The sequence below is a fragment of the Oncorhynchus clarkii genome, chromosome 22 (assembly GCF_045791955.1).
Source record: "Oncorhynchus clarkii lewisi isolate Uvic-CL-2024 chromosome 22, UVic_Ocla_1.0, whole genome shotgun sequence".
In the NCBI taxonomy this organism is placed as follows: domain Eukaryota; kingdom Metazoa; phylum Chordata; class Actinopteri; order Salmoniformes; family Salmonidae; genus Oncorhynchus; species Oncorhynchus clarkii.
The window spans coordinates 37,040,471-37,053,196 of NC_092168.1; the positions used below are offsets into that span (position 1 = coordinate 37,040,471).

Sequence of the window (12,726 nt, forward strand, 5' to 3'; positions counted from 1 at the left end):
TCTCTCTCTCTCTCTGGTCTAAACAAAATTATCTTTTACATTTCTCACTATGGAGAACACCTTGTTTCATGCCCCACTGCATAGATAAACAGAGCAGATAGGAGGGTATCACTGTACGCAACGTTCTCTCTGTTCAGATGTGTGTGTACGTGCATGTGTGTGTGTGAACCATGCAGCGTTTGGAATTATTGAAGCTGGCAGACAGACAGATGGAAATGAAAAGTGTTTATCTCCCGGTAAGACTGATGTTTCTGTCAAATGGGGCTGGCATCAACATAAAGCATCTCTCTGTCTCTCTGTATAGTGTCATATGAGAGATTTAAAACCTGTCTGTACAATGGGGTGCTCCTCACTCTAACCTGTTAGGCTTGGAGTCTGCAATAATTGAATCATAATGGGTGTACAGTTTCACACTCTTCCCTTTGGAAAAAAATTCTTAGGTCACACAATTTCAACCAAACTTTTGTTCAAGAAGAAGAGCCTAGAGAAACCATTATCTAGAATATAATTATAATAATCATTTCTAACACATTTGGCCAACAGACATTTAAAACACTTGGAATGTAAAGGTGAGATCATCCGAAGTCCTTATGGTTATAGAAGCCATGGAGGATCTGTGACAGATGTCAAAGACTAGTAGTAAACAAAAGTGGTCTAAGTACTGGGTGGTTCGAGCCCTGAATGCTGATTGGCTGACAGTCGTGGTATATTGGAACGTATACAACGGGTATGACAAAACATGTATTTTTACTGCTCTAATTACGTTTGTAACCAGTTTATAATATCAATAAGGCACCTTGGGGGGTGGGGGGTGTATGTGGTATATGACCAATATACCACGGCTAAGGGATGTATGCAGGCACTCCTCATTGCATTGTGCATAAGAACAGTCCTTAGCCATGGTATATTGGCCAAATACCACACACCCTCGGGCCTTATTGCTTAAATATTCCCATTTGTATTCAGTAGTGAGAGAAGAGACCTTCAGTGTGGATGTCCAGAAATGCGTGTCCTGTAATGAGTATTGTGTCCAGTACGACTTACCTTGGAAGGTGACCACAGGGTGCTCTCTCCGGGTGCACTCCGGCCGGGAAAGGTACAGGGAGGCGGGCGTGGGGTCGGGCGGGGAGAGGAGCAGGGGTTTCTGGGAGAGCGCGATGGGGAGGGGCAGCAGGAGCAGGGGGAGGAGCAACATGCCAGGCACAGACATGGGGGTGGCGTACCGCGGCAACGCTGCCATCACGGTGATGGGGCGGAGCCTCTCCTCTAGCTGCCAAGGTGGGCCTCTGGAATATAACTGTGAGAAAAGAAGAAGGGAAGAAAGAGAGGAAGTTAGAAATAACGAGGAGACATGGAAGAGACATGTCATGCAGAGCCTGTGGTTGTGTGGTAATATTTCTGGTTCTCTACATATATGTACAACCTGGAGACTGGGGTTTGATCCCCTTGTGCCCCTGTTTCTCTCCCTTGTGCCCTTGTTTCTCTCCCTTGTGCCCCTGTTTCTCTCCCTTGACCCCCTGTTTCTCTCCCTTGTGCCCCTGTTTCTCTCCCTTGTGCCCCTGTTTCTCTCCCTTGACCCCCTGTTTCTCTCCCTTGTCCCTCTGTTTCTCTCCCTTGTGCCCTTGTTTCTCTCCCTTGTGCCCCTGTTTCTCTCCCTTGTGCCCCTGTTTCTCTCCCTTGACCCCCTGTTTCTCTCCCTTGTCCCCCTGTTTCTCTCCCTTGTGCCCCTGTTTCTCTCCCTTGTGCCCCTGTTTCTCTCCCTTGACCCCCTGTTTCTCTCCCTTGACCCCCTGTTTCTCTCCCTTGTGCCCCTGTTTCTCTCCCTTGTGCGCCTGTTTCTCTCCCTTGTGCCCCTGTTTCTCTCACTTGTGCCCCTGTTTCTCTCCCTTGTGCCCCTGTTTCTCTCCCTTGTGCCCCTGTTTCTCTCCCTTGTCCCACTTGTTTAGCTCCCCTCTGATTTCACAACTGTCTGAATAAAGCGTAGAAAATATGAGAGAGAGAGAGAGAGAGAGAGAGAGAGAGAGAGAGAGAGAGAGAGAGAGAGAGAGAGAGAGACTACGAGCAGCCAAGTCTGTGAGGTACCCCTGACCTCACCATAATCATTCAAAGTACGCAATTAAACCTCAGAAGTTAATTTAACGGCTGATTAATGTTGGAAAATTGAATAAGAGGATGGTGGATTGTTCAATGGGGTGCAACGTACCAAAACCCTGTGTGCTTAAAATCTATGGCTCAAAGAAATGTACTTAACACAAGAAAAATGCACTCCACAGCTACTCTCTACAGAAAATGTTTTTTGTAAAAATTGTTTTGAGCAGATGACGCACATGAATAGCTGATAGTCATCTCACCTCTCACAGTGCTGAAGCAGCCTTGGTATTATGGCACAGACCTAGACCCAGATTATGGCACAGGTATCTTGGCACTCCAGGCAGGCTAAAGCAAACGCTAGAAGTATTTGAAAGATTTCAAGGCACTGCATCTCTTTTGAATACTCTGTTTATTCAGTTTTACACACAAGCCAACATACATTTTTTAAATCTTTATTTAACTAGGCAAGTCAGTTAAGAACAAATTCTTATTTTCAATGACAGCCTAGGAACAGTGGGTTAACTGCCTTGTTCAGAATGACAGTTATGTACATTGTCAGCTTGGTGATTTAAACTTGCAACCTTTCGGTTACCAGTCCAACACTCTAACCACTAGGCTACGCTGCCACCCCTAAATAATATACTCAACTAGAAGAAAATACAAATACATTATTTTTTTTTAATTTGCTTTAAAGATACCGTACTTTAGACAAGTTAAACACACCGGGCAGAAGGCTACAAAGGTTAAAGGGCCATAGGTAGTACAGGGACAGAGCAGAAACCTCACCATTGTTCCTGTAAACAGACAAGGGATAGGTGGAGAAATGCAAACATTCACAGACAGTCATGGCCACAGACCGACCATCCACTGGACCAAAAATAAAGTTTAAAATGCTTTAAAAATATATATATATATATATATATATATATATATATATATATATATATATATATATATATATATATATATATATATATATATAATACTTTTATGTAAGCGTGAAAAAAACCCACAAATAAAACAGGGAAAAATAAGCTCACATTTTAGTCTCTGACCGGGCAAGATAAGCAAGGCATCCGCAGGTCACAATCAATAAGCACATCATCAACCTTAATGCCACCCCCCCAAAAAAACACAAATAAATGCTCATCCAACCCTTAAGTCACAGGGGAGTCAAACACAGACGTATCTTTGTTTTAATATGAATGCCATCAGAGATGGACTGTTTAAAGTAAGACCGGAATGGAGCCCAAGCCTCATTAAACAGTTTGGGGTTCCCACATGTATTGAATTAAAAAAATGTCTAGTTTCAGAGAGCACAACACATCTCTCACCCAATATTTATAAGATGGGGGAGCTGCCATCTTCCAGTTCTGTAGTATTAGCCGTCTAGCTAAAAGAGTTGTACAAGCAACAGTGTCCGACTGGATTCTTGATACAGGGGTACCCATGGGCAGTACTCCAAAAAGGGCTGTAAGGGGAGAAGGATCTATAACTGTGTCATATATATCAGAGAAACATTTAAATATTCATTCCCAGAAACCTGACAGTTTATGACAGCCCCAAAACATATGCAACAGTGTGGCTGGTTCCGTTTAACATCGGACACAGGTAGGATCAAAATCAGAGAATATTCTTCCAAGTTTGGCCCCGGACCAGTGGATACAGTGAACCACCTTGAATTGAATGAGGCTGTGTCTAGTGCTAAAAGAGGACGAATGCACCCTGTGCAGCACAGATTCCCAGGTGTCTTCCCCAAGTTCCTTCCCCAAATCCTTTTCCCATTGAGTCTTTAAAGGCACCAAAGAAGGGTTCTGTAAGTCATGATTGATTGCATATACATCTGAAATTGCACCCCTAGGAAGCTTGTTCAGCTCAAAGATGCTCTCTATAGCTGTATTTGGAGGCCTATGGGGAAATTCAGGTATATTAGCTCTGACAAAGTTTCTAGTCTGGAGCGGAAAAAGTGGGACTGGGGGAGGTTGAACTTTTCCTGTAGCTGAGCAAAAGTGGCAAATTGATCATCAAAGAATAATTGGGCAAGTGAGGAGAAGCCTAGTGAGTGCCAGATGGCAAAAGCCTCATCATCTAAAGATGGCGGAAATAAAATGTTCTGATTGATTGGGCCTGATAGAGAAAAGCCTCGGAGGCTAAAGGCTAAACGGAACTGATTCCAAATTTTAAGAGACTGCTTTACAATTGGGTTGACACACTTTTTTGCCTAGGGACACTGGGAGAGACGAGCACAACACAGACGAAAGTGCAGCAGGTTTACACGATTCCGACTCCATCTGGACCCAGAGTGGTCTAGGACCAGTAGGATAAGTCTGCAGCCAGTACAGAAGGGCTCTGAAATTTGCAGCCCAATAGTAAATAAAAATTTGGTAGAGCTAAACCACCCAATGCCTTAGGCTTCTGTAAATGTTTTCTACCAATCCGTGGTACCTTGCCATCCCAAATAAAATGCATGAATGTTTGATCCAGTGAATTAAAAAAGATGTTGGAATAAAAATGGGTAAACATTGAAATAAATATACAAATTTGGGCAACATATTCATTTTAATTACATCAATCCTTCCAATAAGAGAAAGAGGTAGTGAATTCCAAAAAGTAAAATATTGTTTCAAACTGTCTGCTAGAGCAACAATGTTTTCCTGAAACAATTGTGAATATTTCCTTGTCACTTTAACTTCCAAATAGGTGAACTGATCCCAGACAATCCTAAACTGAAAACTTGTAAAATAGCACTTTAAAGCACCCTTATTTACAGGATAAAGCTCACTCTTGCCTAGATTCAGCTTGTACCCTGAGATTGATCCAAACCTTTTAAGAACAGATAAGGCACGTGGCAATGAGGTATCGGGTTTGGAGATGAACAAAAGGAGGTCGTCAGCATATAGATAGACTTTCTGCTCTAATCCCTTCCGGATTATTTCTTGAATGGCATCATTAGAGCGTAGTGCAATGGCGAGAGGCTTGATTGCCAAAACAAACAACAAGGGGGAGAGTGGACAACCCTGACTGGATCTGCGGTCCAAGGGAAAACAGAGAACAAGTTGATAGTCCGTACCGAAACCATGGGAGAAAAATAAAGAATCTTTATCCACGCAATGAATTTGGGGCCAAAGCCAAATCTATAAAGGGCAGCTGTTAGGTAGTCCCACTCAACGCGGTCAAAAGCTTTTTCCGCATCAAGTGAAACCACCACCTCCAGGTCCCCCGACGCTGGGGAGTACAGTATATTCATAAGGCGTCTAATATTGAAAAACAAATGCCTATTTCTCACAAAGCCAGTCTGGTCAGTGTATTACTTGGTGTAGCGAGCCTTCCATATGGATGGCTAAGAGCTTGGCTAGGATTTTGTAATCACAGTTTAAAAGCGAGATTGGGCGATAGGATAGTAATGAGATTGAAGCCTGATAAAGACTAGGCGGTAGCTTTGAGGTATTAAGGCACTCTGCAAATAATCGAGACAAGATTGGGTGAAGCAGACCAGAAAACATCCTGTAAAATTTGTTTGGAAAATCGTCCGGACCCAGTGATTTATCACTTTTCATTGTGGACACTGCATTCTTCTTCTAAACAGTCATGGGAGTCTGTATCAATTGAAGGCATATTCAAACCATTAAATAATTAATCAATCAGCAAAGGGTCTTGAGGAGATTCAGAGGTGTATAGCGCAGAGTAAAACTGTTTGAATTGATCATTGATCTCTTTATGTATAACTGTGGTGGCACCAGAGGGTCTTTACTTGTGGGATTAAACGTGAGGCCTCAGATTTACGGATCTGATGTGCAAGAAGTTTACTGGCCTTGTCCCCTTGTCCATACACTCTGTATCAAGCTCACAAGAGTAACTGTTCAGCTTGCCTGGTAGAAAGCTCATCAAATTCAGATTGGAGTAGTTGGCGCTCTTTATGTAGATCAGAGGAATGATCCGTAATATACTTCTCATCCAATGTGGCTATGGCTTCGCTCAGGTCCTGAAGTCACTGAGAGCGAGCTTTGATTTGATTGGCTGTATAATAAATAATTTGGCCATATAAGTATGCTTTGAGAGACTCCCATATGGTAGAGCAGGGCATACCTGGTGTTGAATTAGTTTCTAGGAATAAGGTGATTTCAGAAGAAATGAAATTGACAAACTCCTTATCTGAGAGTAAAATGGGGTTAAGACGCCATTGATAACACATAGGAGGTCGCTGGGGAAACTCTAGTTCAAATAGTAATGGTAAACGGTCAGAAATAACAATACTCTCGTAAGTACACCGTCGAAGGTTAGTTTTATGTCCAAAAAGAGGTAATCAATGCGGGAATATGTTTGATGTGAATAAAATGTGAATAAAATGAATACTGTCTATCTGTAGGGTGTAGGAAATGCCAGGCCTCACACACAGCATATTTCTGAAGAAAAGATTGAATAAGTAGGGCACATTTAGATGGGCCTGTAGTTCTTTGTGAGGACTTGTCAAGAACTGGGGACATTGTACAGTTAAAATGCCCCCCTAAAATCAACAAATGGGAATCTAAATTGGGTATAGCAGATAAAAAGGAAGAAATTAAATTTGTGCCATCCCAATTGGGAGCCTAAACACTAGCCAAAACAAGAGGGGTAGAAAACAGTTCACCGGTTACTATGACGTATCGTCCCTTAAGATCAGCAATAACCTCAGAAGCTACAAAGGGAGTAGATTTATCAACCAAAATGGCAGCACCTCTTGATTTACTATGAATGTTAGAGTGGAACACTTGACCAACCCAGTCCCTACTCATCCTAAAATGCTCACCAGTCCTCAAGTGAGTCTCTTTCAAACCCTTTAAGTGTCAGCACCGTCTTATGCTTCACAGGGTTGTTAACCCCTTTGATGTTCCAAGAAATGTACTTAATTGTATTATTTCGGCCACCCTGAGCACTCCCGTTATACAACCCTGTCACTAGAGCATAGAGTGGAAAAGCAATGAATACCCAAAAAACCCAGAATAACTTGTCTCAGAGTAATAATGTATGGTGCAAGATACTTGGCAAAAGTACAGAAAAAATAACAAAAAAGACAGAATGACAACATTAGAACTGAACAAGGAACTGAACCTCCCCCCAACCACCTCCCCACATCCCAGACAATACCTCCCCAAACGAGGTACAAGCCTAAATAGAACATGTTCTCTTCGCACAGTATGTCTGTGAGAGTGCGGTGTTAAACCCAAACCCACAGTCCCACTCTTTAAAGTCGCGTTTTGTGTTAGTGGATCAAGCAGCAAAAAAGAGAAAAAAATAAAAGTGAATCCCTTGTGCAAACAAAATTACAAAAGCATTACTTGTAGATGTATATCATTTTTTTCCCAGTCTTATAACAGGCATTGAGAGAGAAATAAATCAAATGTATAAAGGCTCTCAACCAAAAACCTAATTTGAAATAAGCAAATAATATTAAGACGATCAAAAAATTAAAAATAATAATAACTGTCTAGTGTCGTGGAAGAATCAGAATTTGTTGGTAACATATGTAAGATGTTTTATATTCATCAAATGTGTGTAAATTACTTCTCATCAAGAATGTTATTTTTGTATAATACTGTGGCAGGGTTGCAGTTATTTGTTCTATGTCAAGACATGGGCATGGGCCGCAGAGGAGGGAGAGGTCAAAGTATCATCATGTGTAAACATATCTCTTGGCTCCACAATGTCTGTGTGCCAGTCAGTGTGTCTCTGTGATCTTGTCAAGATAGGATTGGTTGTATTTAGAGTTGGTTGTATCTAAATGACAATTTGATATATGCCTGTTGATATGGAGGGTTGGTTTATGGTTCTTGGGTTTGAGTAAGGAGACAAAGCTGAACGATGAATTATGCCGATGCTGTCTTATCCTGTGTGTGTCTTTGCTATAAAGGACCTCATTTGAAATGTGGAAGGGGCTCTCAGAGAATTCATGGTTAGACACTGAATTGCTTGAGAGTCACAGGATTGTGATAGAGCTGATATAATTCAAGATGGACTTTGATAACTAACTCTGACTTGTGTTGTGGTTTGCTCCCATGATTTGGGAAATAGAGGAAATTTCCACGACATTAGTTTGACAATAAGACAACTTACAGCCAAGACCAAAAACTATGTGTGTGCAACGTTGAACATTTGCTGGGCATAAATGACCTTCAAAACCTTTCAAATTGAAGTGAAGACCCCCCAAAACGTGTAGCCTCTGAACATTTACTGTTTACTGGGTCGGTACAAACAGACGCAGCAAACAAATAACCAAAAATATTTTGAGTCACTGAGACACTATGTAAACAAACTGAATAGGTGAACAAGACAGCCTGGAAACAAAGGAGTTAATGAAAACCTTAATACATTGAAATTAAAATGACTGAATGCTTGTAAGGCATGCACGCTAGATGATCAGAACATTAGATCACATCAAATAAGCCTGAATGGGTTTGCCAACTATACAAGACTAGCCTGTTATAACTAAACATAATTGTACCACAGGTGGGCTATTTACTTACTATCCACAGTTCGCACGCAACAGTTGCTTATCTATGAGCAAGTTCAAGACTTCTTGATGTGACGTTGAATGAGCCATAGCCTCATACGGAGAATCAAATGTGTAGTCTTTACCATCATGAGATGGTATACGGGCCGGGAATCTCAGTCCATACTTTACACCTGGATGGTCCCGTAGTAGTCGTTTGGCCCGAAAGCAGTGCACTGCCTGGAAACAGTGGGGGAGTAGTCCTGGTAGATGGAGAAGCTCTGTCCTTGAAAGCTCAGAGTGGTATTGCGGGCTCGTTGGAGAATCTCCATCTTCTCATGGAAAAAGTGTACCCGAAGAATGATGTCACAGGGCCTCTCACCATCCCGGGCTTTGGGCGCAGCAACCGGTAGGCACAATCAATCAGGGGCTTCTCATCCAAGGCAAGAACATCCTTCAGCAGCCCCCCCCAAAAAAAAAAAAAATCAGTGGTGGGAGGCATTTCCTCTGACTCTGGGACCGATACCAGTCTCAGGTCATTGCGGCGAGAGAATCACTCTAAACTCACACAGTTCTCCTGCACCTTTTTCAGATCCGCAGCCAGGCGTTTCACGTCAGCCTCCAGGGAGGTAGTTAAGTTGGAGTCATTGGTAGCGGAGGTCTCCAGTGCTGCACTCATTGTAGTGTGCAACTCTGTTGTTGTTTTGAGTGATGTGATTGCTGGCACCGTCTCGTTCCGCAGGATGGTTAGATCTGCTTTTAAAGTATCACAAACCTCCTGTATTCAGGCCTCAATCGTAGCAACTACCTCCATTTTCATTTCAACTATCTCAGAGCGTAGTAGTTTGATGGCCTCTAGAATGTTCATTTCAGCGCCGCCAGGCCAAGTCATACCCCCGGGTAAAGTGTGAGTCCCCGGGCCCTCAGACTCAGGAGAGGGCGGTGATAAGAGTCTTGTAGGCCGGGTTTTCTTAAAGTCATGTTTTTGGCCTTATGTTTCATCGACATGCTGACATTTGAAAGCAAATTAGTCTTGGTTTTAACGGAAAGGGATCACCAAACTAATATTTGAAAATAAATATGGTTCTGCTGCAAAATACACATAAACTTTAAGAATACTGCGGGAGCAAACGGAAAGCACGTCAGTCACACATGGCGCCCCTCCAACCTCCAAGGCACTGCATCTCAGTGCAAGAGGTGTCACTGCAGTCCCTGGTTTGAATCCAGGCCGCATTACAGCTAGCTGTGATTGGGAGTCTCAAAGGGCGGCGCACAATTGGCACAGCGTTGTCTGGGTTTGGCCGAGATAGGTTGTCATTGTAAATAAGAATTTGTTCTTAACTGACTTGCCTAGTTAAATGTAAAAAAAAAAAGGTCTGGTATGGCAGTCATCTTGGTTTAGCCACACCAGACTAGATGTCACATCTGTGCCTGCCACGTCCTCTACTGTTCATCCTGTGTCTCCTTAACCTGCCGCCTCTCCCTCTTTCTCTGTGTGTGTGTGATTTGTGTGGACGGAGACAGGTGTGCTGGAGGCAGAGCAGATCCCCACCAGCTGCAACATGTTCCATAATCAAGACCTCTACAAATACTCATCCCTGCCACTTCCTCGCTGCCAGATCGTAAACTCTGCTCAGTCAGTATGCGGTTTTAGTATGCGTTTGTTCCTGCATAGATCCTGTTTTCATGTTGTGCCTGTTTTCCCTTGCCTGACGCTGTTTCCCTCTGCTCTACAGTTCTGTCCGCTCTGACTCTGGTCAGTCCCACTTCTCATCAGTCCTGCTACCATGTCCTGGACCCCCACTCTACTGCTTCCTTGGCTTCCTCTCCGGACCTGCTTACCCAGCCCCAACTCCCCTCGCTCCAGCCTCAGCCTCAGAACCTGGCTCCCTGCAACCCGCCCAAGCTTTCCCTGGCCTGCAACCCATCTTCCCCCTGTTTTCAATAAATACCTTGGTTACCTTATCTCAGTGTCCTCGTCTGAGTCTGCTCTTGGGTTCACCTGCTCCGCGTAACACTAAACTCTGTTAGATCGCCTTAAACAGCACCATACACCTCCTCCTCTGTAGTTAAAGTAATTTCTTGCAGACGTTATATACGAGGGAGTACAGCCTGGCTGAAGCCTGTAGTCCATCATCACCCACCCTCACCACTTCTTACAATGTCACCATTGAGTGACGTAATACCATAAGTAGATGAAAAACTGTAAGAGCATCAACTAACTTCTGCTCTCACAGTCACTGGATTAGATCTCCTTGTAATATTGTTCATTTTAATGGACCGATCAATAACACATTATTAGCTTGGTTGAGTTGCAAATCAACTGTATTTCCCACAATCAATTAACCCCCCCCCCCCCCCCTCATCTCTCTCACTACAGCTGCTTGCTAATTAGGCGAATGCACATGAGCCGCTGGGGTGTTTGTCATTACAATACAGTAACAGTTAACAGACTCTGAAAGGAAGCCAAGGAAAACAGAAATGCCAATACTGGGTTACTGAGTGCATTCCTCATGCCAATCATAGAGAGAATAATGCTGTACAATAATCTGCAGATATGTAAAGTGCAGAACAAACCCCTAGTGTTAGATAGGCACACCGCTATGTCAAGTACATTCAGACCTGGAATTAGCCCGTAAAGTAAAAAGTGGAAGATGCATCAATTAAAATAGTGCTAGTAGAGAGAGAAGACAGGGAGGATCAGCAGCAGCTCTACAGCCCAGAGAGAGAAGACAGGGAGGACTAGCAGCAGCTCTACAGCCCAGAGAGAGAAGACAGGGAGGATCAGCAGCAGCTCTACAGCCCAGAGAGAGAAGACAGGGAGGACTAGCAGCTGCTCTACAGCCCAGAGAGAGAAGACAGGGAGGACCAGCAGCAGCTCTACAGCCCAGAGAGAGAAGACAGGGAGGACCAGCAGCAGCTCTACAGCCCAGAGAGAGAAGACAGGGAGGACCAGCAGCAGCTCTACAGCCCAGAGAGAGAAGACAGGGAGGACAAGCAGCAGCTCTACAGCCCAGAGAGAGAAGACAGGGAGGACCAGCAGCAGCTCTACAGCCCAGAAAGAGGAGCTGGTCTGAGCACAGACACAGTCAACTAAACCCATGGGTAAACACTAACAGCAGGTAGAGAGGTGTGTGTTTATAGACGGTCTAATTAACAAGTTGTTAATTAGACTGGCAGTGTGTGTGTGTGTGTGTGTGTGTGTGTGTGTGTGTATGTGTGTGCGTGTGTGTGTGTGTGTGTGTGTGTGTGTGTGTGTGTGTGTGTGTGTGTGTGTGTGTGTGTGTGTGTGTGTGTGTGTGTGTGTGTGTGTGTGTGTGTGGGCTAGGATCCACTGTCACTTTGGGTTGACAGATTCATTAGTCCACATACACACATCAGATCACACACACACGTGTGCATGCCTGTGTCCACCACGGCTCCATTACAGAGGACCCTCAGAGGCCCACTAGGACAGACCCTCTATGACATCCTCCTTCTTGAAAGCAGTTTGCCAAGATAAAACCAATATGAAACCATTTCAGTTCAGTCAGCTGTCTGTCACACACTCACACACACACACTCACAGGGTGTGTTACAGCACATCAGAGTGCCTGGCTGGGAGAACAAGTCAGGCAGTTAATTATCCAGGGACTGTGGACAGTGTTCTCATAGCTTAGAGTGGAACTCTAAGCCAGGGCTTTGACTAGCGAATGCCCAAGCACATCCCCTGTCAATAGCCTTCTGATTATCGCGCATGGACCCCAGCACACACACACACACACGATCACACACACACACACACACACACACACACACACACACACACACACACACACACACACACACACACACACACACACACACACACACACACACACACACACAGGAGGCAGGAGGTCCAGTCATTGAGGTTGCTCTGATTTAATATGGTCTCTCTAAGCTCACTCACTCCCTCATTCACTTCCTCACTCCCTCCCTCCCTCCCTACCCCACTCCCTGCCCAGTGTATGTATCCCGTAGCCCTGGTAACAGGTAATATAATGAGCCAGTTCTTTAGTAGATGTGGGCAGGTAGAGTAGAATATTGACGCTGAGCCCCCAGTGTGTATCATCAGAGAAACCCTCCTGAAGAGAGAGAGAGAGAGAGAGAGAGAGAGAGAGAGCTCAAATATTGATGATGTAACATAG

At 44.0% G+C, this 12,726-nt stretch overlaps 1 protein-coding gene across 4 annotated transcripts in view; it reads right to left on the minus strand.

Annotated features, from left to right (window-relative positions):
* The window catches only part of LOC139380841 (semaphorin-5B-like), a 288,353-nt gene that overhangs the window by 194,386 nt on the left and 81,241 nt on the right, over positions 1-12,726 (minus strand). For all 4 annotated transcript variants that reach the window (XM_071123938.1, XM_071123939.1, XM_071123940.1 and 1 more), the window contains exon 3: positions 1,045-1,297. In XM_071123938.1, coding sequence (XP_070980039.1) covers positions 1,045-1,240 — 196 coding nt within the window. In that variant the 5' untranslated portion in view covers positions 1,241-1,297. The remainder of the gene's footprint in view (positions 1-1,044; positions 1,298-12,726) is intronic.